The sequence below is a fragment of the Verticillium dahliae genome, genomic scaffold (assembly GCF_000150675.1).
Source record: "Verticillium dahliae VdLs.17 supercont1.19 genomic scaffold, whole genome shotgun sequence".
Taxonomy (NCBI): Eukaryota; Fungi; Ascomycota; class Sordariomycetes; order Glomerellales; family Plectosphaerellaceae; genus Verticillium; species Verticillium dahliae.
Genome location: NW_009276939.1, coordinates 298048 through 323931, shown reverse-complemented (window position 1 = coordinate 323931; position 25884 = coordinate 298048). Strand labels below are relative to the sequence as shown.

General features: G+C 53.0%; 11 protein-coding genes across 11 annotated transcripts; 5 read left to right on the top strand and 6 right to left on the bottom strand.

Moving 5' to 3' along the window:
* Positions 1-486: 486 nt before the first annotated feature.
* Positions 487-1339, bottom strand: VDAG_08156 (uncharacterized protein; the record flags this gene model as incomplete). Its single annotated transcript, XM_009657533.1, has 3 exons — positions 487-552; positions 626-1233; positions 1288-1339. The coding sequence occupies 3 exons, from the start codon at positions 1337-1339 to the stop codon at positions 487-489; spliced, it is 726 nt and encodes a 241-aa protein (XP_009655828.1).
* A 1902-nt stretch (positions 1340-3241) lies between these two features.
* On the top strand, positions 3242-4147 carry VDAG_08155 (uncharacterized protein; the record flags this gene model as incomplete). The annotated part of the gene is made up of 4 exons (XM_009657532.1): positions 3242-3267; positions 3392-3507; positions 3577-4019; positions 4043-4147. 4 exons carry the CDS (start codon positions 3242-3244, stop codon positions 4145-4147), a joined length of 690 nt encoding a protein of 229 aa, XP_009655827.1.
* Positions 4148-6106: 1959 nt separating this feature from the next.
* Positions 6107-7343, top strand: VDAG_08154 (pectin lyase; the record flags this gene model as incomplete). Its single annotated transcript, XM_009657531.1, has 2 exons — positions 6107-6249; positions 6320-7343. The coding sequence occupies 2 exons, from the start codon at positions 6107-6109 to the stop codon at positions 7341-7343; spliced, it is 1167 nt and encodes a 388-aa protein (XP_009655826.1).
* A 579-nt stretch (positions 7344-7922) lies between these two features.
* On the bottom strand, positions 7923-10720 carry VDAG_08153 (uncharacterized protein; the record flags this gene model as incomplete). The annotated part of the gene is made up of 7 exons (XM_009657530.1): positions 7923-8455; positions 8545-8729; positions 8807-9729; positions 9787-9856; positions 9914-10080; positions 10279-10417; positions 10542-10720. 7 exons carry the CDS (start codon positions 10718-10720, stop codon positions 7923-7925), a joined length of 2196 nt encoding a protein of 731 aa, XP_009655825.1.
* Positions 10721-11212: 492 nt separating this feature from the next.
* On the top strand, positions 11213-12330 carry VDAG_08152 (uncharacterized protein; the record flags this gene model as incomplete). The annotated part of the gene is made up of 5 exons (XM_009657529.1): positions 11213-11294; positions 11347-11529; positions 11600-11688; positions 11759-12248; positions 12308-12330. The coding sequence occupies 5 exons, from the start codon at positions 11213-11215 to the stop codon at positions 12328-12330; spliced, it is 867 nt and encodes a 288-aa protein (XP_009655824.1).
* A 349-nt stretch (positions 12331-12679) lies between these two features.
* Positions 12680-14451, bottom strand: VDAG_08151 (uncharacterized protein; the record flags this gene model as incomplete). The annotated part of the gene is made up of 2 exons (XM_009657528.1): positions 13882-14451; positions 12680-13747 (listed from the first exon to the last, which is right to left on the bottom strand). The coding sequence occupies exons 1-2, from the start codon at positions 13957-13959 to the stop codon at positions 12680-12682; spliced, it is 1146 nt and encodes a 381-aa protein (XP_009655823.1). The 5' UTR covers positions 13960-14451.
* Positions 14452-14551: 100 nt separating this feature from the next.
* On the bottom strand, positions 14552-16236 carry VDAG_08150 (formyl-coenzyme A transferase; the record flags this gene model as incomplete). The annotated part of the gene is made up of 8 exons (XM_009657527.1): positions 14552-14691; positions 14830-15123; positions 15172-15227; positions 15376-15432; positions 15483-15652; positions 15777-15906; positions 15985-16016; positions 16081-16236. 8 exons carry the CDS (start codon positions 16234-16236, stop codon positions 14552-14554), a joined length of 1035 nt encoding a protein of 344 aa, XP_009655822.1.
* Positions 16237-16620: 384 nt separating this feature from the next.
* Positions 16621-18696, bottom strand: VDAG_08149 (uncharacterized protein; the record flags this gene model as incomplete). The annotated part of the gene is made up of 6 exons (XM_009657526.1): positions 16621-17265; positions 17328-17590; positions 17728-17800; positions 17860-17953; positions 18014-18118; positions 18335-18696. 6 exons carry the CDS (start codon positions 18694-18696, stop codon positions 16621-16623), a joined length of 1542 nt encoding a protein of 513 aa, XP_009655821.1.
* A 608-nt stretch (positions 18697-19304) lies between these two features.
* Positions 19305-20922, top strand: VDAG_08148 (succinyl-CoA:3-ketoacid-coenzyme A transferase subunit A; the record flags this gene model as incomplete). The annotated part of the gene is made up of 7 exons (XM_009657525.1): positions 19305-19323; positions 19371-19565; positions 19624-20010; positions 20071-20421; positions 20478-20572; positions 20637-20676; positions 20735-20922. 7 exons carry the CDS (start codon positions 19305-19307, stop codon positions 20920-20922), a joined length of 1275 nt encoding a protein of 424 aa, XP_009655820.1.
* Positions 20923-21821: 899 nt separating this feature from the next.
* On the bottom strand, positions 21822-23045 carry VDAG_08147 (maleylacetate reductase; the record flags this gene model as incomplete). Its single annotated transcript, XM_009657524.1, has 1 exon — positions 21822-23045. The coding sequence occupies one exon, from the start codon at positions 23043-23045 to the stop codon at positions 21822-21824; it is 1224 nt and encodes a 407-aa protein (XP_009655819.1).
* Positions 23046-23560: 515 nt separating this feature from the next.
* Positions 23561-25323, top strand: VDAG_08146 (3-ketoacyl-CoA thiolase; the record flags this gene model as incomplete). The annotated part of the gene is made up of 4 exons (XM_009657523.1): positions 23561-23701; positions 23776-24419; positions 24476-24877; positions 25299-25323. The coding sequence occupies 4 exons, from the start codon at positions 23561-23563 to the stop codon at positions 25321-25323; spliced, it is 1212 nt and encodes a 403-aa protein (XP_009655818.1).
* Positions 25324-25884: the final 561 nt, after the last annotated feature.

Genomic DNA, 25884 nt, shown 5'->3' with positions numbered 1-25884 from the left:
CGAAGCGATGCACTGATCGGCTCACTTGTGGGGACGTAGCGATGTTTGAGGCGATACAGCTGCCTTAGCGAAGGAGCTATCCAGTCGCTTGTGAAACCTTGGCTGCTATTTAAATAAATACTTCCAGAGGGAGCAACTCTTCGGACTTCGACAGAACTGGTGCTAGCTTCAGCGTGATCCAACCTTCAACATTACTCTCTACCAAGTCGGTGCTAAAAGGCTAACTCAACGAAATTGGCACAATTGTCGACGTCTTGATATGAAGGTGCTGGGGCACTCTAACTGACTCTGTCACGTTTCTGGAGTACCATAACGTATCGACCAGTCCACCCAAACTACCCTTTGCTTTTCGAAATAGCAGCTCGATGGTGCCGGAATGTCGCGATTAGCTATTATTACCCTCTACACGATCGGCTCAGCTGTTCAGGCAAGTACTAAACCACTGGTTATGCTTGATACACGTCCCAGCAGCACAGCATGTTGGCCCTACAAAGCCTTGGCCGCCGCACTGGGCCCACAAGCGTGCGCACACCGGACCCGTTGGCTGGGGGACTGCAGTTGTGGTGCGAGTTACGAGAGTCGTGGTCGGGGGTGGTGGTGGTGGTGGGGTTGAAGGAACCCATACGGCTGGGCCGGGATAGGGGTACGACTTGGTTGTGCTCGTGTAGATGTCGAATAACAGACCAGCATCATCAGCCTTGTATGCCCCTGGGAAGGAGACAAATGATTCCGGGAAATCAGTGCCGGAGCCAGTGACTTGAAGCTGCGCACAAGCGAGGGAGAACTGAGGCTTCTGATAGGAGTGGAGTGCAATGTGCTCAGCGCGGAGAAGGTAGTTGCCAGGGCGGAGGCTTGCTGGGATTATCGTGGAGATCTCGGTCATCTCGACAGCGAACTGACTATTCATTCCGGGCGTGTTACCGTACTGATCCACCTTGAACCAGACATTACCGGTGGGCGTCCAGGAGATGACATCCTGGCCATCCGGCACCCGAGCCAGATAGAAAAGCACTGGACCGGGGTGCCCGATCGGAGCGCTGGAGGGAAATCTGATGCGAGTGCCCGGTGCAACAGTCTGCACATCCGAGACTGGGCGCCCCACTTTCTCATAGCAGCCCAGGAGTGGTGAGCTGACGTCTTCGATGGGGTTACTGACGGGATTGTTGGCGGTCTCACGAACGAATTCCCAGTCGGCCGAACGCCCACGGTTTACTGTGATGCTTCGAAAAAGATCTATTCTTATGTGGTTAGAGAATGAATCAGTTCATTGGCGTGCCCAAAACGTACAATTTCCGAAGGCGAAGGGCGCCAGAAGCCCAAGCACGACGGCTGTTTTCATCGTGTCAGAAGTATGAAGTCGTGAGTGGTGGTGTTGAGTTTGCGCATACCATTCGAGATGAGCCCCCGGCGGACAGGCTTATTTATCAAACAAGATCCCAGTCTGCGATTGTAGTGGCAGTGTCTGAAAGAGTGATATTGTTAAAGTTCGCAGTCCCCAAGGTCGTTGCGTGCGCCCGTCCGATATGACTTGCAGGTGCTTCGCTTATGAGAACGCATGTCAATGAATTGGCGATATCATTTATATTCAGCCTCAACATACTCTTCTCGTCTCACAACACCGACGAAGAGAATGGAGATTGCGTTGAACCTGCAGGTCAAGCCAAGCATGCCCCGGAAAGCTTGGCTCCGCTGACGAATGTCAATGTTTACCGCCAATAACGGTTTGCATTCGTGACGCCTCAATGTCTAGCGAAGAACAAAAGTTCCTGAAAATATACTCATAGAGTGCTACAGCCATCAGTCATGTGGTTTGAAGCCCCCCGCGGCGCGTTGTCCTCGCAGCAGAGACCGGCAGTATTGCTTCCGTTCCAAGGTCGTATTCGATATGATCTAAGTCTTGCTGTGTTGCATGGACGTCTTCTTCAGAACGTCTGGACCTCTGTGTTAGTACTCGGTCCTCAGTCCCCAGTTCCTGTGCCACATAAGTGCATGATAGGGAGGAAGGCAGCTCTGCGGTATTAGTGTCATGAGATCTAGAAGCGCCCCGACCAGATTTAGACCGGCTGAGGACGTGCAGGGGATAGACTTTGCGTTGTCTTGAGTACAGATGTCAGGACGAGGCCGAGCCGCACTAGGAAATTGACTCATGACAACTTCGGAAATCGGTTCAGCACGGTGTATGAGTCTCCACGCTTCAGCACCTGGTCGTATCGATTATCACGAGCAGGCGCATCTCACCAGACGTGCATCACTTCGCTGGCTGGCAAGTGCCGTTCTTTAATCTGCCTCAGCGTGTGCTTGCACATGATGCCTGCCCAGACACAACATCTAGCAGCACTCATTGTCTTTCTTCAGTTCATTTGAAGACTGTGGGGAGACACCTGCGGAACCACGAGACAGAAGGCTGGTTAGGGGCTGGAGATCTCGGGATGGCGTATATATGGGCTGTGGAGGGCCAGAAATCAGATCTGTTCTTGTTCCAAACCTCCAGACCTACATTCGTAGCTTCCTCTGATGCCACCATCTTCTGAGAAGGGTGACCGAGAGTCCCCCTCTACATTCGGTTCACTTCGACACTATGCACTACATTAAGTAATACCCCAATGGTTTCAAGAACTCAGACACTGGATGCATTCAATTTACGATCCCTCGTGCGGGAGCAATGACTAGGACGAAGACGATAGACAGAGAACTTGCGATCAGACTACTGTACAACGTCCATAGCTTTCTCGTGCTTTGGATATGATGCCTTTTCCCGATAATGCCCCACATGAGGAGCATCCGACAGTTTCAAGAGTCACGTAAATTGCGGCTCAGTTGACCTTTCCACTGGCGGCACAAAGCTGGACTTTGTGAGACTTGCTGCGGTGCCTCTAGGTCAGTCTTGGCCACCTGGGCAGCCCTGCCGGATCCCGCGATATCACAAACAGTAATGGCCAACACGTTGCGTCGACGACGATAATTGTCCAGCGACGCGCATTTGGGGGCGGATAAGACGGATTCGGCCCATACATTCCTACACGCCAAGAACATCAATGAACCGTCTTCAGCATGTTACCAGAATTATCACCTGGCCCGAAGTCCCCGGACCCTTGATCTCTGAAGGGATAACCCTCGCTGTCACTGCATGTAGCCCGCCGGACCAGCCACTCTATCAATAGGACTCGACCCGGACGACGACTGGGTCCCGAGAACTGAAGAAGACTAGGAAACCAGACGGCAAAGCGTATAAAGTGCCACGATGCCCGACTTCAAAACCATAATTTTGTTCGACAGCATACCATCACCATCACCTGATCACTCCCCTCTCAGCTACGTTCCGCGCTGCATTTCCAATCCATCCTCCTCCCCGGCCTCTTCGCCGCCACGACCATGGCCTTGGCCCTGCCAGACGCCGACATGACCTCTCCCACGGCTTGCAAGAAACGACCCTCTTCAAGCGCGACGACGTCCTGGGGCCCCGTGACCTTGAGCTCGCCGATGCTCACGGCGTCAACCTGACGGAGAGTGAGCTCCATCATCCTGCCTGATTCTGGCAGCATTCCTGGCAGATACTGACCACCGCCCCGCTCGCAGTGAACAGGCACTCCCTCATGAAGCGTGACGACGGGGATCACGTCACGATCTGGGTCGCCCGCAACTACATCGCGCACGACGACGGCGGCGACTCCACTGAGGCGGTCGACGACGACGACGACGACGACGACGACGTAGACGAAGAGGACCTCACCAAACGACAGAGCGTTCGCGTCGGCAAGGACGTCTTCTTCCACCGCGGAGCCCTAGGCGGCAAAACCTGCCTGAAGCACAAGAGGCAGAGCCAGACGGGCCCCAACCGGCCGACGTCGGGAGGCGTGCAGGCCTTCTACCGCTGGGGCGACCGCGAGGCCGGTAGCTTCATGCTCCACAGCCGCTGGCAGAGCCTGGTCATCGCCGGCTCCAACAAGGGCGCCAACGCCCTCTACCGGGCGAGTAGGGCCAGCAGCTTCCCGGAGCTGCACATCGGCAGCCCAACATCCGTAACGACGCCGACTGGACCCAGAAAAGGGCCCGTAGCTTCAACGGCGTCTGGAGGGCGTCGTCTAAGGGAGGCGAGACCTGCCAGCTGCTGATGCGTGCCAACTACGAGATCATCAGAGCAAAGTAGAATGTGTAAGCGGGGGTTGAGGAGAGGGGGTCAGGGGCGACGGGCGACGGGGCCAAACAAAGACCGGGGTTGGTCGTACGGTGGCCGTTGAAAGCCGGCGAGTAGCAGAATCATGGGTAGACCGTGTGGAATTCCGTTTTCTCTCTCATAGATAACGAAAGACCAACTTGAGCTGGATCAGCGACTGATTCAGGGACGGCATCGCCTGCTGCGGCTGCTTCAAAGTCCTGCGCGTGAGATCTCTTGACACCAGACTCACGCGCACCTCGCACTCGCACCGGGCGCCCTGGTCCCGCAGAAACATGTGGCCAAAGTGGACCGTCAGCTGCTCCCCGTACTAGATTTTGCGGAGTGCCTCGATCGCTATAGCATACGTCCCGGAGGCCTTGACCGGGCATATCCGTACCGACCCTTAGAAGTAGCGGTTTAGGTTGCGGAAGATACTATCCGCGCCCTCGACGTAGATCTGGGCTATCCTAACGTGTCCCGGTGTGTACGGGAAGTGCATGTCGATTACCTATAGGCTATCAGCCACGCACCTCCTTGGCGGGAGTAGCCGGCTTGAGACGCCACACATCTATGATTGTTTTAGGTTTGCCTTATACGTAAAGAGGGGAAATGTGTACGTAGTTTCCCTTTATCGATTACCAAGTATAGATAGGGGCTTTTACTGGCTCTTCAAGTAGCGTGTTAGTCCACGAACGGGCTTGCATGTTTTCCGCTGTGTGATCGGGGCCGTTATACCCCGCGTGGCCAGTTGCTTCACGCGGCCTTCTTCACCATAGTTATGAGTGTTGACGCTCTGAGCCATCCAGGGTGTAACCCGCCACGGCTGCGCTCTCGAGTGTAGCAAGTGCAGGTAGAGTTACCCTTTTAAGCCTGTTTAAAAGTTGATGCTATTGGGGCTTTTCTTGATGCCGTTTTACGCCATTCCTGCAACACAGTCCGGGCGTTGATCACTAGACGCTTGATAAGGCCGTCGCGGCGAACACTTCTTTGCATGATTATCCGACACATCTGCGGAAGCTTGCTGCCTGCAACTCAGTACATTGCTAAGCCAAGTGCCATTCTGAGCCCGGAAGGTTCTGGACTCATCATTGATTCCCAACTCAGGACGCACACATCAAGGCCTCGACACGTGGCGGCCAATGGCCAAGTCAAAGGTGGATACATGGAGTTTACTTCCCTGCTTGCCTGTTGCTTGCCTTTCCACAAGTTTTCCACGTGAGACGGCCAACAATGCTTTGGTGCTGCATACGGGCGTAGATAGTATTGTAGGTTATATCACATGGAAGACTTGTGGCAAGGCAGAAAATATGTCCCGTGATCTCTCATGCCAGGCAATATATACATCTCAAACGAACACATGCAGGGTGCGGGGATGCGGCGATTACTTCGGACGATATCTTTAAAGCCAAGCACGGGGCACCGGTCAGGTTCGAGGACAATCTCCGAAATCCGAATCTTTATCACAAGACGCGAGTCGCTGAAAACTGCCATGCCTGAACTACATTGCAGGGCTGAAAATTGTGCGGCAGCCCCCAACTCTGGGCTACATGATGGATGCGAATTGTTTGCCTTTTTGAGAAAGCATGCCGAGGCAGCTACCGGAGAAATACTCGGCAGCATGCAGTGGTGATCGAACACGGTCCGTAGTTGCAAAAAACGGCATTCGGGGCAATCGTAGATTTGCCCGTTTGACTTGTTCCGGAGCCTTTTGACCTGTGCCACTTACTTTAACCTGCGACACTAGTTCATGGATTTTCTCCAGCACCCTTGTCAGATGCCAAGAGTGCCACACTCCATCAAGCGGAGAGACATGTAGACAGCTTAGTTAGGGATCACCGGAGAATGAGATGCACAGAGGATGGGATGGGGCCATGCTATATAAGTCGTACCGCTCTTACAGTCTTGCCTCGTCCAAGGGATCTGGCTGAACCTGCATCTCAACTCTTAGTCATGACGAAACTCTACGCTCTTCTCTCCATCCTGGCGGCGGTGCCCGTGGCGGTAGCCCAACATCGAGGCACCCCCTTCGGCTTCGCCGCTGGCACCACGGGCGGTGGTAGTGCGGGACCAGTCTACCCCCAAAACAACCAACAGTATGTTTGACAGAATTCTCATCTACGGGCTTGGCCAAGATGCACCTGGGGACTAACCACTGCTGCTCAGACTCGTCAGCTACCTAACTGACAGCCAACCCCGTGTCATCATGATCGACCGCACTTTTGACTTCCTCCAGACAGAAGGGAGCGTGAGCACGCGCTGTTGCCGCCTGAACACTTGCAGCAACGGCTTACAGCCTCAGTCCTACATTGGCGATACATGCGACGGCGGTACCTGGGTCTCCTGCACTTACTGGAACGCCCCCAAGAATCCTATTGATGTCAAGAGCAACAAGTCCATCGTCGGTGTAGGCAGCAAAGGCATCATTCGCGGCAAGGCACTCCGTCTGCGCGGCGGTGTGAGCAACGTCATCATCCAGAACATCCACTTCACTGAGCTCAACCCTCAGTACGTTTGGGGTGGTGATGCTATTACCCTCGATGGAGCTGACCGCGTCTGGATCGACCACAACAAGTTCTCTCTGGTCGGTCGCCAGATGATTGTTTCTGGTTGGGGCGCCGCCGGCAAGGTGACGATTTCCGACAACGAGTTTGATGGCAGGACGTCATGGTCTGTTTCTTGCAACAACAAGCACTACTGGGCCTTGCTGTTGATCGGCGCGAACGACTTTTATACCTTTGCTGGCAACTGGTTGCACGACCTGTCAGGCCGTTCACCCCACCTGGGCACCGGTGGCACCTCATCAAACGTTGTCCACGTCGTGAACAACTATTTCCAGAATATCGATGGCCACGCCCTTGACATCCAGGGCAACGCTTGGAGTCTACTTGAGGGCAACTACTTCGAAAACGTCAAGGAGCCTGTCTCTGCGGGCAGTGGCAGTGACGGCGCTAAGATCTACGATATTCGCCAGGTAGCGGACGCTGCCAACGCACAGAGCGCGCTCGGCTACATCCCTGAATGGAACCGAAACGCTGGGAGCAGTGGCGTGCCCAAGGTGCGCCTCGACCAGGCAGCCCTACAGAAGCTCGGTCAGCACAAGAGCGCCATCACATGGTCCCACTGGAAGGTAGAGAACGTGCCTACCAACGTGAAGAACAACGCCGGCGTTGGAAAGATTCGCAATTAAGCGAGTGGCTTGGTGGTCTTGTTGGGATGGTGTTACTTGTCCCTCAGATCATGCTGGTGTCTTCAGTCCAGAGGAGCGATCTCTACGAACTCCGAAATAGTCGGAGCGGAGATTTATTCGTACATATTTGATTCGATTCTAACAAGTAAATATATGGTACCCAATAGTTATACTGAACATAAGTGCATTATCTCAGGCACTCAGTCTGCCTGGTGACGTTGGCTTCTGCTTATGAGGAAGATGACAATCGACTCAAGAGGTTCAAGGGGTTCTTCTGAACGCCAGCTCTCCCGCCAGTTTCGGTACCTGCAATGGAAGCCGCGTTCTGCCAAAAATCTTTTAAAATCCATTGGGCCTAAAATGAAAGACCTGAGAGGTGGTTCAAGAGTGAAAGGTTTGTATTCTCCTGCCCATAACGCCTCTAACTTTACTAAATACACGCTTTCAGGGGCATGGCTACCAGGAAGTCTCATGGAGTCACCACCTCCGGGGACAAACTGAAGACAACGCCCTTAAATTCACCTATAAACAAAGTACAAACTTGCGATTTGATCAAACCAAGTCCCATACCAAGCATTTCTACTCCTTGCGCTGAGCTTTGAACTCATACACTAGGCACCCGGCCTGGATATTCCCGCCTACGCCGCCATTGTTGCACCTCTTGTAGTTGTCGATCAAGATCTCCTGGCACTTGGTATGCCCTGGGTTCTCCTCCATCAGCGGGTTGGAAGCATATGCCTCCGTCTGGCCTCCCTCAAGCTCACAACCATCCTTCCACCACACCTTGTACCAGTATGGTGCGTCGTTGGTCACGGTGTAGAACTCCAGGAAGGTGTCGGGCTTGCCGGCTTGCACTGTCTTAAGCGCCGTGCCGGCGCAAGCCCATCCACTGTACTGCGATACCCAGCTCTCGTGCACGTCGCCGTGGCTGCCGAAGTCGTCGCGACCGTAGCAGAAGTCGTTCTGGAGCGTAAGGGACGTCTTCGGCGGTGGGGAGGGGGTTGGATCAGGCTCTGGTTCCGAGTCCTTGGGGTCATGCATGATGTACTTGGCAGTGCCGCAGTCGAGCGGGAGTTCGCCGGTCTTGTACTTGGTGTGCGAGTCGTATGAGCCTGTACACGTGTCAGTAAACCTTGGAGTCGTGACCAGCGCCCGGGGGATATGAAAATCTTGGAACGGGGGATTGAGAGCTTTGACGCACATGAAGTGAACTTTCCGAAGACATCAACGCAATTGTAGGCTGAGCAGTCTTTCTCGCGGCTCATTTCAAGGATGAACTCAAACTCCCACCCTTCGTACGATGTGAGCCCAACATCGGAGGTCTTCTTTGTCTCATGGATGCCGCCTGAGAGCAAGGTCTTGCCAACGCAAAGGTTATCGAGTAGTCTAACTTTGTGTTAGAAAGGGTACGACTCTAAGCAGTTGCGAAAGCAATTGCATTGAAAAGATGGCGCAATACGTACTTTGACCAAACATCAGACTCAACGTTTGCCAGATTGTTATCCTCGCCAGTCCCTACTTGGCATTTTGGGTTTGGAATATCGGCATTTGGGTCAGAGCCAAAGACAAACTGCGAAACCTCGTCTTCCACAGCCTCCCAGGCGTCGCCGAAGAAAGCCCCATCCTCAAACGTCACGGACGACACGAGACAATCGCAGTCTTTCCACTCTGCCGTGCACTTTGCGTTGCTGCCGCCCTTGCAACGCTCTCCCTCGCAAGCTGGTTGGGCTTCGGGACAAGACCCGGGATCAGATGGTTCATTAGGCTTGTTGTTCTTGAAGAAAGGCATGGGCTGCGGATCGGCACGCAGCTTCCATAGGTCCTCCAGGATGTTGACTGTGCCGAAAAAGAAGGCAATGGATCCGAGAACGCCAAGGACGCTTTCTCCAACGGTAGCCAACAATTCACCAGCCGTCGGGGTAATCTCCACAACCTCGTAGACATGGATGATCTCCAAGACGATTTCCTCTTCCGCGAAGGCCATCATCTGCTCGCTCTCTGCGAGAGCAACAGCGTCAGAGCCCGAAGCCTGGGCTACCTGCTCATTGAGGCGCACCATCTGGCGCATTGTATCGGGATCTTCGCGAAGCAGCTGGTTCAGGCGATTCACACGCTGGCGTACACAAGGAATGTCAGGAGGCGCCCGACGTTCGATGACGTTATGCTGGCGGTAGTCCCATTCCCGGCGTTTCCTAAGTGAACAGCTAGGAAGTTGCTGAGACAGGCCGTTGAGTTTATCCTTGAGCCACTGGCTGAGCGTGACCTCAACCTTGCCATCAACCATAGCCACACGGAAGCCTTCGGGAATTGTGGTTGTCTGCGGCGAGCCGTCCGGGCCCTTAGTTGTGATCGTGGCAACGCCGAAAGCGCTATCTGAATGCACCCACTATACATTGTCAACAAGAACGACTCAGAAAGGCGTGCGTCGATGCTGTGAACTTACTGCTGTCTTCGTCTGCTGGTCCGTGACGAGCTCTGTAAGGTACTGTGTATCAACACCAATCGGCGCCTTCCTGAGATTGGTGTTAGTTCAATGTCCTTGACAAACTCTTGTTTGAGGCGCCACTTACATGCTCTCATCAGGTGGAATATCGACTGGATCAATGCCGATCTGGCCAGCCTCGGTTGGTCTAATGGCTGCGACCCTTATACCATCAATTGGATTGAGGGTCTGAGAGGGCAAAGCATCCTGGGCTAAGCAAAATGGAACAGCCGAAAAGGCAAGGAGAAGGGGAGCCTTCAAGAACATCATAGGCAACTGTGACGTTTCAAAACTGGCTGGGGACGGAATTCGAGAACAAGATAAGTCAAGCTTTGGGAATCTTGCCCTTTATGTTGGTGCAATACAGGAGAGTGAGTGGCCTTTTTGTAACCAAGGCTTCAATGGCTCTGCCGGCTATCTCTCTCTACGATTCCTCCTCTCATCAGCACTTACTCCGTATGCAATCACTCTCTGCGATATTCCGCACGTCGATGAAGGATTCCGCACAGTGTTTGCATTCTTCATCACAGCCTCAAAGGTGTGGCGGACCAGCTCACCATCAGGGGGGGTGATGTTCTCATCATGAGTGGTTCTAAATCCATCTCACAGAAGTGTCATTGGCTTAGTGAGCTTCTACGGTGGTGCTGCCTAGCTATGACAGAAACATCAGCATGGGGTGACATCGCCTAGCCAGCGGCGGATTAAGCTTCACCAACCTGCGTTTGCTGCGACTCAGACCAGCCCGGATTGTTCGCCTCGTGAACCAGTCAAGATGGGCTCCGTTTCTCGTGATGGACTGCGCTAGAGCTTGGTCTAGCCGGGGTAATGTTCCTGTCAGAGAGCTCAGTAACCTATTCATGGTCACACAGCCCCCAATTGTGCCTGATGCCGACATCCCGGGGGTGAACCGGCCGCTTTTTGCCACTTCCTTTGGCCCCCGCGCTGTTGGAAATTAGGTTCGTCGCCCAATCAGGGCCCCCAAAGTCAACCAAGCGCGCTGAGTGAATCTTTGCCATGACAATTGAAGGAAGCGGTAATGACAGCCAAGGATTTTGAAATAAATGATCATGTTGAACATCAGTTAACCGCGGCACCCCTCACATGAGCTCTACACAGCCGGCGGAAGGAACACTGAGCTGATGATGGATGAAACTATTCTCGGATCTTATACAGTGTTCGACCCCACGAGAAGACTTTCCCTACACGTATGTTCTGACTTACATCAGGGATGAAGGTTTCTGTAAACGGAATCAATTCATGAGCGGCAATGTCGGTTTTGTATTTAATCAAAAGCCATCTGGCTAAGAAGTTCCTCGAAGAGTAAAGAGTTTTATCCAAAGCCCCTATAGCACTAGTCATCATTGTTCCTCGCGAACCTCTGGACATTATGTTGAAGAGTCTCATGCTTCTTGCCCTGGCGCAAGTCTCAGTCGCAGAGTGGAAGTATGCCATAGACAAGAAAAGTTGCAGTAAGTTTCCCCTCTGTCCACTCAGAATACGAGCATTAACGCCTCGGCATAGAGGACGGCATGTATGACCAGGTCAAGTTCTACATGGATCAATCCCAAGCCCAATCGCAGCGGGTCGTCGACGCATTGGACCCGTACCTTGGCGATCCGAACAACAAGCCAGATGATCGCATCTTGGCTCAGATGAGACAGTTGTTTCCTTCCGATGGTGTACCCACCGCCCGGCTGTTACATGGTCAGTAAATCTAATAGAAGCTTTCAGATTCCAGGGAAATGTTTGACTGATGAGACAATCGCGGATGTAGGTATCTATAAAAAGGTCACCCAATACGCCTATCAAGACGTGGACATCTGGGCGGATGACTACAGGCAAGCGAGAGACAAAGGAGACCTGGTAAGCAAACTCCATGGTGAACTCCTTCCATTATTTACGTGTTCGCTAATCAGAGCATATGTTTATCTAGGAGATCTTCTGCAACGCAGACCACGTTGTGGAAGACCCCAACAACCCCGAGAAGAACATCAAGTGGCGTGATAAAGCACAGGACTTGCCTGTTACCGACAAAGACGGCATCTTGAGTCTGAAGAACCCCCTCAGCTTCACAATGGCGGTCACGAAGGACTCGCGTCCGATATCGCGTGAGCAACCTTGGCCGGAACACTCACCCGAGTACATTGCTTTTCACCCCCGTTACATGAAGAAAAGCACGGAAAAGAACTCAATGCTCAACCACGATCGCGTCGAGAAGGCAGCCTACCCCTCGCTTTGGGACAAGGTCAAGGTGAAGCTACCGGGGCTTGACTTCGGAGCTGTTGACATTCTGGCAACGCCTGAGCTCACGATGCTGCATGAGTTGACGCATTTGCGTGCAGTTGCGGATGCGGTAGACTCGGAAGGAAGGAACAGTTATGGGTGGCTGAACTGTGTCAGGTTGAAGAGCTTCAAGAATGCTGGTAAGTACCATTTCTTGATCATCACGAGACAAGTTTGCTAATGCTCTATTTGCAGACAGCCTGGCCTACTTCGCCCTGGTAGTTGACTTGATTCAGCGTTACAAATATGATGTGGATGACAAGGGCAAGCTGAACAAATTTTCGTAGCTCTGCTGTGTTAGTCATGTAGTCTTACAATGGGAATATGGCGTACTTGTTAAAATTTCATGCGATCTATTCGAAATATGAATGGCCCACTTGAATTTGCGCTGCTGCTGCATAGTGGGCAATCCAATTCGCTGTTAATGTATTATCGGAAAGGGACTCTTATAACTTGCTGCCCTATGTGAATACAGGCGTAAAGGGTGACTCGTGTATCCGCCAGATCCCAAGCTCCTTCACTTATATCATCCACGAGAACGACGATGAAAGGGTATTTAGATTGGATATGATCAACTACCCCGGAGATACCAAGGCCTGCGATGAGAGAAGCCAACACTGTACACTGGCTCTGGCTGTTCGACCCCAGGCTCTGCACTATCCCACAGGCGTATGATGGTATGAGGCGAGCTTTCTGTCGTGTCCCCCACCCTGAATCCCGGCCAGCCCCTCGGGCGGACAGTAAAACGGGGCTCAATTTCAGCCACCCTCCTCCATACTGCGGGCTTCTCAGGATTAACGGGCAGATCTACTGTCAGGACTCGCGCAAGATGCTCGCCAAAAGTGAATGGGCTCGCAGGTCCATCCAGCACGGTGCTGAGCACGCCACGCCAGGTCGGCTCGCTCGTGTCGAGCCATAACTCCACCGATACCAGAGTCTTTCTCTCCGCGGCTTGGTTCAATGAGGCACAGCACTCGCGCCAGCGTCTCATTGTGCCATGGGCCTCGCTGCTCATCTTCATCTTGGACTCGCGCCTGATGGGCAACCGAATCGAAAGGCTCAAGGCTCTTATGGAGGATAACAACGGCGGCGCGCCAACAGCTGTCAGGCTGTGTAAAGTGTTGATGTCGTGGATGACGAAGTTGACGAAGCTGAAGATGGATGTGCGACCTTCGATGTAAAGCTGCTTGCAGACCAACAGAATGGCCAGAAACGGGTTGCTCCAGCATTTGCCATCTCCAAGGGCTACGCTTGACGTTGCCTCTCGGCCATACTCTTCTTCACATCTCCAGTGATTACCCCAACTCGATTGCATGCGTTGCCACAACTCTTTGTCTTCAAATCGGCTTGCTCTACGCTTGGCGCATTCTTCCATGAGTTCATCGGGGGCTGCGTGGTCGGTCACGCATCTCGCACGCACATATCGGCCTTTGCAGTGTATGATGTGCTGGGCGAATCCGGCATCCTTCCATAACTCTTCGAGAATCGCGATCCTAATCTCCAAAGGCAGTTGCATGAGTGTCGCGGTTTTCGGCTGCGGTCGCATCGTTGAAGCAATTGCGTGGTAGTCGGGATAGCGCGCAGGGGATCCAGTTCCCTTGCGCGCCATCAAATGTGAGCGTAAATACGCAAACCCCATCTGATTTGAAGTTGTGATTCCGTTCAAGATTGAACAGTTCGAGGCTTGAAAAAAGGTGGGAAAACTGCTAGTGCTCAATTGCGGCGAGCTTCTTATTTGTACCTAAGGATTGAGTCTCTCCATGACCAACGTACAGCATAAGCTTTGCCAGGGCATTGGGGGTCTATTTTTAGCGAGCTATTCTCGCCACGCCCCCCAAACGTGAGCTTCATGATGGCAAGTAATCCCCGGCGCACCTTGAATCCTCTTGATCCTTCGACAGGAGAGGTTTAGCTTACGCATTCTGGGCTCGCTGCCCTGCACACTCACCTGCTGCAACAGCGGCAGCTCTGCACTCGTGGGTGAGCTTTCTTGACTGCTGCGCGTTAGAGCTACGAAGCGCAATCGACATGTGACGACATGAGATCAATTGCCACTTGAGCAGCCAACGACGCCTCTTTTGCTTCTGGAGATGCACGTTGCACGAAGTTGCTCAAACAGCTCCGAAGACGCAGGTCCCCAGAAGCATGGTCCGTAATCCCGGGTGCCTTTTGGCGTACTGTCTGCGCGTGGATCAGTGATCCTGATAGCATTCACACAGATTCATCCCCTCATCAACGTTTTCCAGAGCACTGACACGATGGGCCTTCACGAGTAAGTTTCTGGCGGGGAGTGAGGCAAATCTATGTACTATTAAATGGACAGTCTAAAAATGCTGGTCAAATTCTCATAATCAGCTTGTGTATCGGTCCACTCGATCTAGCCCCAAATGATGGGCGGCATAATGCTGTTCTTTCTAGGAATGTCATGGCTGTAGCGGTCACTTTACCGAACCACACCACCTTGGCGAAGGAAGGCAATATCTGCATCATTTAAACCAAGCTCCTCTCTCAGAACTTCGTCAGTATGTTGCCCGAGAAGGGGAGGCGCGGATCGAATTGTCGGCTGCGATCTAGAGTATTTCACTGGCGAGTTGATAAGCTCCATCGGTCCACAGGACGGATGGTCTATCTCGACAATCATATTCCTTGCTCTCACTACCATAACAAATAAGCAGCTAGCCGACAACGAAGCCTCTAGAGTTGAGGGGAGGCTTTGCTTACCATGACGATGCTGAGTGGTGTCCATGAGATCATTGACCTTGGCATATGGCAAGCCAGTGCCGTCAAAGATGTCAAGCCACTCTTGCGTGGTCTTTGTGCTAGTGACATCTTCAATCCACTTCTCTAGCACATCTCTGTGCTTGACTCTGGCTGAATTGGTTGCAAAGCGGTCATCAGCAGCCCATTCCGGCCTACCCAGGCCCTTTGCTAGGATGGCGAACAATCGATCGTTGCCTCCCCCGAAAAGAATGTCACCGTCCGATGACTTGAACGCCCTGTAAGGAACGACGGAAGCTGATTAATAGGTCAGTGGTGGGCTGGAATCGTTTTAGATAGACTGACTTACGATGAGCTGTTCCCCAACGCCCGCTATCTCTCTCCTTCGTGATGAGCACTGACTGCGCCATATTAGATAGCGTGGCAACCTGGCAATCGCTGAGACATATGTCGAGATGCTGACCCAGATTGGATCGATTCCGTTCAAGCAGCGACGCCAGGATGCTTGTTGTTGCGTACATTCCCGTCGTCAGATCAGTCACAGCACACCCGACCTTGACAGGAGGACCATCACGAGACCCCGTGATGTGCATCAACCCCATTTCTCTGGTGAATCTGTCAGTGCTTGCACAGGGGACGTAGGGCTCGACACTTACGCCTCAACCATAACATCGTAGCCCGCGCGATCGCTGTATGGTCCGAACTGGCCATAGCCAGTGATACTCGCGTAGATGAGCTTGGGATTGAGTTTTCTCAGCGTCTCATAGTCCAAGCCGTACTTCTTCAGGGAGCCAGGAAGGTAGTTCTCCACGACAACGTCAACCTTCTTTGCCAGCTCGCGCAGGATATCAGCACCCTGTTTCTCCTTGAACGACAAGGCAAGAGACTTTTTGTTTCGATTCACCTGATTCGTCAGATACCATGCCTCGGGAATTTCTTTCAAAACTTACTGAGAGGTAGTATGCGCTTTCACCAGCAGGAATAGCAGAATCGGCGCCGTCCAAACGGGGCGCATACGGTGGGCCCCAGGATCTCGTATCATCACCACGAACCGGATGTTCTACTTTCAAGATATCCGCACTAAAGCAAAAAGCTCGATTAGAATCTGGAATCTGTATATGAGATCCTGATGGTGCTCAGTGTCGAAGGACAGCCTACCCCATGTCACCAAGGATCTGTGTACAATATGGCTACAACATGACGCGGCATTAGCATTCATCCGAACTAATCTAGAGGTTTCTATGATGCACCTACACCTGCAAGTACCCTGCTCAAATCCAGCACTTTGACACCGTCTAATGGAAGTTTGGCTGGGGCGGTGGCTGTAGCATGGCTGCGTGTAGTTCCCAAGGTTCTGAGGCAAGCTCGCGACGCCTGGGCCGAACGGATCCCCAGGTTCATTCGGAACATGGTGTGAGTGATGAATATGTAGATATGCAGATAAGGAAAGGAATCAATGTTATCCAATAAGCTCTCTTGGTGTGTATTGCTCTCTCATGAGGATCGTACAGAGTGTGCTTGCTCTTTTGAACAGCGCACACCAAGGGCTGCTGACACCCACCTCGTGAAGTGGTGTGGGACGTTGGTGGTTGGTCCCACCTTACTGGGATGGCAGCACTGTGGGGTTGACAGAGCCCCCGTTCACCACATGTTCCACCACAAGACGGCCTGACCAGAATTGAATGTTTTATCTGCATACTGGCATAGAATTTGGACATTGGTCGAGAAGATAGTAGTCTCTGATCAAATCAAGACTATGGGCATGGCTGGGTGCAGAATTTTAAAGCCCTCTGCTCACAACTCAGGATACGGGAACCCCTGAAGTCGCTCGCCCAATGTCAAGCATTTCTTCCAGCCAATCTCTGCGAGAAGTTTGCCTCGACCGTCCCGATACTTGGCATCATACTGCTCAGCGGACAAGATCTGAAGTTTGTGTTCGGGACCCACAGCTATCACGTCGTCGCTGTCTCGTTTTCCGTCGTGCGCAAACTCCAGTACTGCCTCAGCGAACCGCCTGCCCAACTCAACGTCTTCACGTGCGAGCCAAGGCTCAAAATTGCCAAGTAGATATGCAATGTCGAGAGCATGCGAAGCAAACCCATGTAGACCACCTGGAAGCGGGTTTGTCTGAGGAGCACGCGACGTCAGAATCTTGCCGGGAATAAAGCCAGGCACGGGCGAACTGACCTGATCCATGTGATACTGGCGGACTTTGACATCGTGGGGCAATCCAAAGCCTTTGCCTGCTGCCAATACTGGCGCATAAAACCGCAGTTCTGAAGCGAGCAGTAGCATACCCGTTGCCGCCTTGTCGGTGTCAAGCAAGTACGCTGTCCGGACCTTCTGGGTCAGATCAGACCCGAGAATATCGTTACATGCCGCAATTGTCACCTCCTTTGCATCCATTCTATCCAAGTACCGCGAGCGTAGAATGGTGCCCTGTCATGGCGCGGTTCGTCAGTTTTGTCTTGCAATGAGGAGATGTAGCCATATATTCGTACGTCGTGAGCCATGTCCCCTGTCAAAATGCTCTTGCACCACGTGTTCGTGATAGTGAGGTCTGCCGCACGCAGCCCCGGGAGGAAGTCTTCATCCAAAGTTGCGCTCCAATGCTGAACCATCGGCACTACTTGGACAATATCAGATGCCGGTAGCAAGCGAAGCTTGTTGATAACTTCTTTTAGATCTGAGTCGTCCAGTCCAAGATACGTAAGGTTCTCTCTGAGCATTGCTTCTTGCCAAGCCATTGACTGCGGCCTCCGAACTGTGATATCACCAGACATCAACAAAGCTCGATGGAATAAAGGGTCGCTCGTTGCCAGGAGCGTGGAGAGAGTAACTGGTCTTGCGTCAGCGGTCGCCTTTAAGCTGTGAAAGCGTCCTTCCCGATACAATACTCACTTCCTCCTGCTGATTCTCCAAAGGCGGTGATCGAGCCAGGGTCACCGCCGAATTCCCCAATGTTTTGCTGAATCTGCGAGGATGTGGTTCAGTACAGTTCGTGTTGAGAAGTATTGCATCATCCCACCATACCCATCTGAAAGCACAAGCTTGATCCTTTAGTCCATAGTTTCCCCGCAGACCAGCCTGTGCTGAAGCTAAGAACCCGAAGATTCCAACGCGGTAGCTAGAGGTTACTTAGCGCGCCGGCCAAAACACAGTGGATGAACCAGCAATCGCAACTCACTTGATCGAGACACCAATAATGGGGTTTCCATGATCGAGGGAATGTCTGACAAACTTGACAAGGTCTGAGGTTCGTAGCGTGAGCGTAAGCTTCAGCTCTGGATGGCTATGTTGATTCCGGAGCTTCGCTTACCATACTGAGGCCAGGCATTACTTCCAAGACAGAGCGCGCCTCTGAACTCAGATCAGTACCGACATTCATACACAAGTTCTCAAGGCCACTTTCGCCAACAACTGAAATGAAACAGGGCGACAAACCCATGAACCCTTTTATGGCTTGTCAGCGAGATATCCGCGGTGCTGAGGTTCTGGGGCACCTTACCAAACCATCACTGGCAATTTGGTATCTGGTGGAAGCTGCGAAGGTCTGGTAATCACCAGGTTTAGACAGTTATTCTCATTTTCTTCAATGTTTCTTTCCACCACAGGGAGATCTCCGACAAGGTTTACGTCCGCCCGTTGGGCTCCCGCCCCCTGAGGACAGGCAGGTCCGAACTGCGTCGCATCAAACAGGTCCGTACTGAGCTTTCCTTCTTGAATCACGGGGTCTGTCCATCTTGCTGATATGGCTGCATATGGTATGCCTCGGAATTGGTCGATGTTGCCGTCCTCGAGAAGCACGCCCTGTACGTCCCCCAACACCGGATGGTTGAGCACTTTCGTTGCGATACTGGACGTCGACATGTTGATCGGTGTAACGATATGGCTCCTCGGTTCGATCTTTCAGGCACAGACGCCGCAAAGCACGTACGAGCACTTCATGCCACCAGCCTCGTGGTGGGTGAAGCTCATGAAGAGGGGTGGGGGAGTGGGGGAGACGGAGTTCCGGCATGCGGGCCAGTACCCCACATCACTTTGCCGATGGTGTTGATGGTGGGGTAGCTCCCGATGTTGGCCTCCGTAAGTCGCTACAAAACTTTGGTGACAGGTTCCATGTGACATTTCTCAACAATTGTATGACCAATTTCATGAGCCGGCCAACTGTCGCATCTTGCCCTTCGTCTTTCAAAGGTTCAGCGTCCACAATGATGAGTTCGACAATGAATAGAGCACGAATCTTCGCCCCCAGTGTTGGTGCCTCTATAAGTAGGAGAGGCATATCGTCGACCCGGATTTGTTTTGGTATCAACAAACTGTGCAAATCAACATCCGAAGCCATTGGTCAAGTCAAGAGCGGTTCTACGGTCCTCGTCGGCGGATTCGGATTCTCTGGTGTGCCAAACACACTTGTCAACGCGTTGCGGGATCGCCCAGACATCACAGACCTAACTGTTGTTTCTAACAATGCCGGCATGCCAGGCGTCGGGCTGGGTATGTGAGATGCAATCCAACAGCTTCATTCATTAACGCCCTTAAAGGTCAACTACTGGGAACCGGCCAGATCAAGAAGATGATCGCGTCGTATATCGGAGAGAATAAGACATTCGAGAAACTGTACCTCACTGGTAAACTGGATCTCGAGCTCACACCCCAGGGAACCATGGCGGAAAAGATTGCCAGTGGCGCTGCCGGTGTACCGGCGTTCTACACGCCTGCGGGCTACGGCACAATCAGTGAGTCGCATTTTGAGCATTGTAGCTCGAATCATCAGCTAAGAGTCTTTTTGCGTAGTTCAAACTGGAGAGATGCCGGTCCGATTCAACACAGATGGAACAGTGGGCACCATGTCTACACCGAGGGAGACAAGAGTATTCAATGGAAAGCCGTACGTCCTGGAGGAAGCCATCCAGGCAGATGTCGCCCTCGTCAAAGTGCACAAAGCAGACCGTATGGGCAACTGCCAGTTCCGACGAGCGATGAACAACTTCAACGAGTCGATGGCCAAGAATGCCCGTTTCACCATTGTCGAGGCAGATGAGATTGTTGAAGTCGGCGAGATTGCACCTGAAGACGTCCATATTCCAGGCATTTACGTGGACCAGGTGGCGAAGAGCACCGAAGAGAAGAAGATTGAAAAGCTGACGTACCACAAGTCTCCAGAAGAGATGCTCAAGTCGGGTGAGTGGCTCAATACTAACCGCCATCGTGGCTGTCACAATATCGCTAACTCATTCATAGTGGCTGGAGCAGGAGAGGGCGCGGGCCGCAGGATCAGGATCGTAAAGCGAGCTGCTCAAGAGCTCAAAGATGGCATGTATGTCAACCTTGGCATCGGCATGCCTCTCGCAACACCCGCTTTCATCCAGGAGGGCAACGAGGTCGTCTTGCAATCTGAAAATGGTATTCTGGGCATGGGCCGATATCCCAATCCAGGCGAAGAAGACCCTGACTTGATCAACCCGGGCAAGGAGGGAGTCACGGTCAATCAGGGGGCGTCGTTCTTCGGCAGCCAAGAGAGTTTCGGCATGATCCGCGCGGGCAAGATCAACTTGACCATGCTGGGCGGCTTGCAGGTTAGCAAAGACGGAGGTGAGTGCTGGAAATCTTTTCCAAAAGATTCGTATTTCCAGCTTCTGACATTTTAGATCTCGCGAATTTCATGCTGCCTGGTAAGGTCAAGGGCATCGGCGGAGCCATGGATCTCGTTGCAAACTCGAAGACCAGAGTCATTGTTACAATGGTATGTGACGATACTTCTGTATATTCCATGAAGTTCAACTAGAACTAACCCGTCGCGTCTGCAGGAGCACGTTGACAAGAAGAACAACCCCAAGATTCTCAAACGTTAGTAAATGCTCGAGCATGCCATGAGATCGTGACTACAGGCTGACTCTGTCCGCAGAATGCACATTCCCCCTGACTGGACGCAAGTGCGTGTCTAGAATTATCACCGATCTCGCTGTGTTCGATATTACCCCGAAAGGATTGTTGTTGGTTGAAAAGGTGGAGGATGTGTCGCTGGATGAGCTTCGCGCCAAAACCGAGGCAGACTTTGATGTGTCCCCTGACCTCAAAACATATGAAGTATAAGTAGGATCCCCATTCATTCTTATGCATGGACTCAGGCGTCGCGGTAAAGGGCGGGTTACATAGATGTTTAAAAATGTGCCAACACCCATCAGTGGACCAGTTTGGCGTTCATCACCATTGTCATCATGAATGTCACTTTGATGGTTAAAGGAACATGTTGTATTGCAACTCAATATTACTGAATATCATGACTATTGAATCATGTCGGCACTAGGTGTCTCTGCTGTCAGCAACATGCCGAAGGCAGCTAGGTATGCAGCAAGATGCTAAATCTAATTAGATTGCACTATCTGTGCTTCATCTGTACCACGACAAGCGAAGGCTAGGCAGAGGCTGGGTGGGAGGGCGGTTGACGCACGCCTCTACAGCGCTAAGCTCCCCTGGGGAAAGTTCGTTCCAGCGCGCTGGGCCGCCCGGAACACGCTGGCTCAAGTCACCAACCCTCCGAATCGTCTGCTGATGTGTGTCCCACATGTGTGCTCTCTCGTCCCACATGCTCCCACATGTCCCACATCCGAACCTCCCACACGTCCCACATCACACGAATACGCATCCCAGGGAACCCTGATGGAGAAGTGAATCTTGGCAGAGGCACCTGATCCGAAATAGCCATGCTCTTTATGATCCATGGAGTCAGCGACATGCTTCTGATTCATGAAATCCGATACCCTGGTTATGGTACTGGTTAGCATGGTTTCCTGCTGGCATGCTACAGGTTATTGCCGGGTCCAGAACAGGTGCCAAGCTCAACCCCCGATGCAGGCACTCGCATGAGATCATGATTCTCAACCTAAGGGTCCATGTGATGGCTAATTCAGGGCGTTCGGCACATGTTGTGAATTGGAGACAGTCATTTCTTGCAGTTGCATGGGATTATCATTTGCTACGTATGGAATGGCCTAGCCTGTAACCATAGCTAAAATCTCCCGAACTTGGCTCTCTTTCGTGATCGGGATGGCGTTTGTAGTGATCCAATGATCTGTCAAACTGTTGGTGACGAGCATGTCCAGCTTGTTAGGATTGAAGCCCACGTCATCCAGCGTGCGCGGCATGCCCAGGTTGCGCAAGTAGATATCCAGAATCGTAGCCAAATCCGCTTTCGACTGGTCAACATCTTCCGAAGCGAGCATCTCAGATATTATTTGACTCTCCCGCAGAATCTGGGTGACAACCGCCTGCTTCTCCACGTTGATCGGCTCCTGGCTGTTGAAGGAGCAAACAGCCGGCAGCAGAATGCAGCTCGTCTCGCCATGAGAGACTCCCAGCGGGCCGAGCTGATGCCCTATGGCGTGGCTTCCGCCCAAAGGGACGCCACAGGAGACGGCTCTCATGGCCTCGACGACACCAGTCTGACACTGATGCCTAGCTTCGAGGTCTTTTGGGTCTTGCTTGCACTTGAGCAACGCCCCCGCTAGCCTCTCGAGCCCTCGTTTGGCCCACGTGTCTGCCTCTTCGTTGCTCAGTAGAGAGCAAAGTGTCTCGACGCAGTGATCGACGGCTCGGATACCTGTGCTGAGCCAAATGCGTTCCGGAGTTGTAGTGCAGAGTTCGGGATCCTGGATGACGAGATCTGGATCGCGTATGGGGTCGAACACCATCTTTTGCTGCTTCTTCTCTTCGGTAGCGCCGGCGATGGCTTGATATTCACCTCCAGAGAGCGTGGTCGGAATGCAGATCAGGGGGATACTGGGTTGGATCCAGTTGTGTGGCCTTTCTCCCCGTATCGAGCAGATGTCGGCGACGGAATAGACCTTGTTTGCCAACGCAAATCTGATGAGCTTGGCTCCATCTGTGATACTACCTGCGCCGAGAGTCACTAGGCAGTCGACGCCGAGATCTTTGGCCTCGGCGATGATGGGAACAAGTTCTTGGATCGGTGTGTGGGAACCGATTCCGACATGGACTCCCGCAACCCGGTCACCCAGCGCCTTTTTCAACCTGTCCAGCGCATCCGTGTTGCGTGTCAAGCTCGCCGACGCGATGATGTATACACGGTGGGAAGAGAGATTGCCATTGACATGAACGGCGCAGGCTTCAGGAAATGGTAGCCCGTAGCTGACAGTGGGCGTTGACTTGATGTCGAAGGCAGGGTGAGATGTTTCGGAGCTGAACCAGGTCGCCATGTTGAATCTGGTGGTACTTTGCACTCGCCGAGGACTGTCTTGATCAAGTCTGCACGGCGTCGAAATGGGCAAAATTTCTTGTGCAGGAAGGGTCGCAAAAGGACTTCACGCGCCTCAGAAGTCTGGGACGACGGGATGATAAAAAGCACTGCAGTCTTTCAGTCCACATCCGACTCCACATGACGTTCGGCGAGCCTCACCATTCCATGATGTGGTGACGCCCAAATCGACATTTCGATGCGTCCATGTGGGGTTCAGCTCCCGCCTGGACGATCCACGAAACTCCCCCACGCTGCCCACACGCATGGGCTGGAAGCATCGTCTGCCCGACTTCACCGAGCTTGCTAGCCCCATCGGCAGTTTGACTTATACCTGTACCTACCTGTATCAACCTTCCCAGGAAAGTTCAAGCTTGTAAATCAGTCGAAGCTTGACCCATTGCTTGTTTGATGGTCTTCTCCCAATATTGAAACCCGCCAAACCCCGACCATCACTAAACTGTAGCTGAAAGAAAAATGGCGTTCCGAGCAGTTGGACAGAGCATACTGAAGAAAAGCCCCAATGACGTGGTATTCCTCTCGGCTGTGCGAAGCCCGATCACCAAAGCTTTCAAAGGTGGGTTCAAGGATGCTTGGCCGGAGGATATTCTAAGACCTGTAAGAGGAAACCCAACCGCCCACCTCCGGTACCCAGCTGGCGGGAACTGACAAGCGCGACTTCGTGCCTCTAGGTCATGCGGGAAGCTACGCGCAGGGCCAACATTCAACCTGGCGACGTCCAAGATGTTCTGATCGGCAACGTCCTCGCCGAGCTCGGATTCTCCAAGACAGGCAGAATGGCGCTGAACGATTGCGGCTTCCCCGTTTCGACAACCTTCCACACCGTCAACAGGCAATGTTCTAGCAGCCTGCAAGCCATAACACACCAGGCGCATGCTATCCTGGCGGGCCAAATCGACGTCGCTTTAGCCGGTGGCGTCGAGAGCATGTCGAAGAACTACGCCTCCCGCGGCCGTCCGACTGACGTTTCGCCTTCACTTCAAGCCTCGACCGTCAAACATGCAACCGACTGTCTGCTTCCTATGGGTATCACGTCGGAAAATGTCGCGCGGCGATACGCTGTTTCACGCGAGGATCAGGACGATTATGCCTTTCTGAGCCACCAGAGGGCAGAGGCAGCACAGGCCGCGGGAAAGTTTGACTCCGAGATCGTGCCCGTCACGTACAGCTCGCCCGTCGAAATTGATGGGACAAAGCAGACGACAAGGTTTACAATCTCGCGTGACGATACCATCAGGCCTGGCGTAAAGAGAGAAAAGCTTGGGACGTTGAAACCGGCGTTTGCCGAAGATGGTGCCAGCACCGCAGGCAACTCGTGAGTTAGACAAACAATTGGCGTGCTTGTTTCCCCCCAAGTAACAAAAGTCGCAGGTCGCAAATCTCAGATGGGGCGTCATCAGTCATCCTCGCGCGGCGATCATGGGCCGATTCCCGGGGGCTGCGACCCATCGGTCGCTTTGCAGGGACGCAAGTGCTGGGATGCGAGCCGGACGAGATGGGCGTTGGACCGGCGCTCGCCATTCCAGCGTTGCTCAGGTACGCCGGAGTTGAACTGAAGGACATCGACGTGCTTGAAATCAATGAAGCTTTCGCAAGCCAGGTTCTTTATGTTCTTCGAGCCCTAGGACTCGACGTCGACAAGGTCAACCCGAATGGGGGTGCTATTGCGCTTGGGCATCCTACAGCGGCTACAGGGGCGAGGCAGGCGGCTACATTGCTAGCTGAGCTGGAACGATCCGATCGCGAGCTGGGGATCGTCAGCATGTGCACAAGGTAAGTCGATTGAATCCCCCCAGCTCGAATTTTCTGAGGTAGCGGCTGACGTGTTTCGCCAACCAGTGGAGGACATGGGGTAGCATCGTTGATCATAAGGGAGTAGTAAACATGGAGTCGCCGAGACGGTGAAGACGAGATAGTTGCCGATCGATTCACAGCGCTCAGCTTGTGCCAGTGGGGCTATTGGGTGTTGGTCTAGAAACACCGGGAGTAAAACAAGTGAGAAAGTCAGACGGTCCTTCGGGATGAATCAAGTATCCCACGGTTCGCTCGGCTATGATTACCGCCAATGTCCGTTGCACTGAAGGAGTCCTTTAGGGGACCTCGCGCCCAAGCCACGGTCTCGATCCATAATAGAGTTCGAACTTGGCCCTCTCAGGACAAGCATGACGCCCCCCAGACTGTCCAATTGCAGTAGGGGCGATGTCAGGCCAGGGATCTAGGGGTCTCCCCACGTTCCCCGCCTTAGGAGCCCCCTGACCATTCTACTTCGGTAGAGGCGACGGATTGTACAAGTAGGGTGGGAGGTCCACGGTCGCTCGGTCTGCGGCGCCGGCAAGCATCGTTACGCTCTCCCCCCGACAGCCTCGACCAACCTTTGCAACGAGATATACATCCACCAATCCTTCAGAACTCCCGCCTATTCAGGTCCTCGTTCATGCCTGCTCGAACCTGTTCATACTGCGACGGCAGCTTCTCCAAGATTGAACATCTGAAGCGCCACGAGAGGTCCCGTATTTCAACCCCCAACTCGCGGCACTCGCGGAACTCGAGACCGTGACATCTGGCTCACAGGAAGGCGCGAACAGATACCGGCGAGAAGCCTTACACTTGTCGACTTTGCAACAAAAAGTTTGCGCGCGGGTAAGTCAGCTCGAATTCCGGGGTTGCGGGATACCATCTGCGTCTGAGAGTAGCGGGGCTAATGAGATGCCGATCGTCTTGATGCAAATAGTGATGTCCTTAAGCGGCATATCAGGGGCCACCTAGCCCAGAAAGAAGGC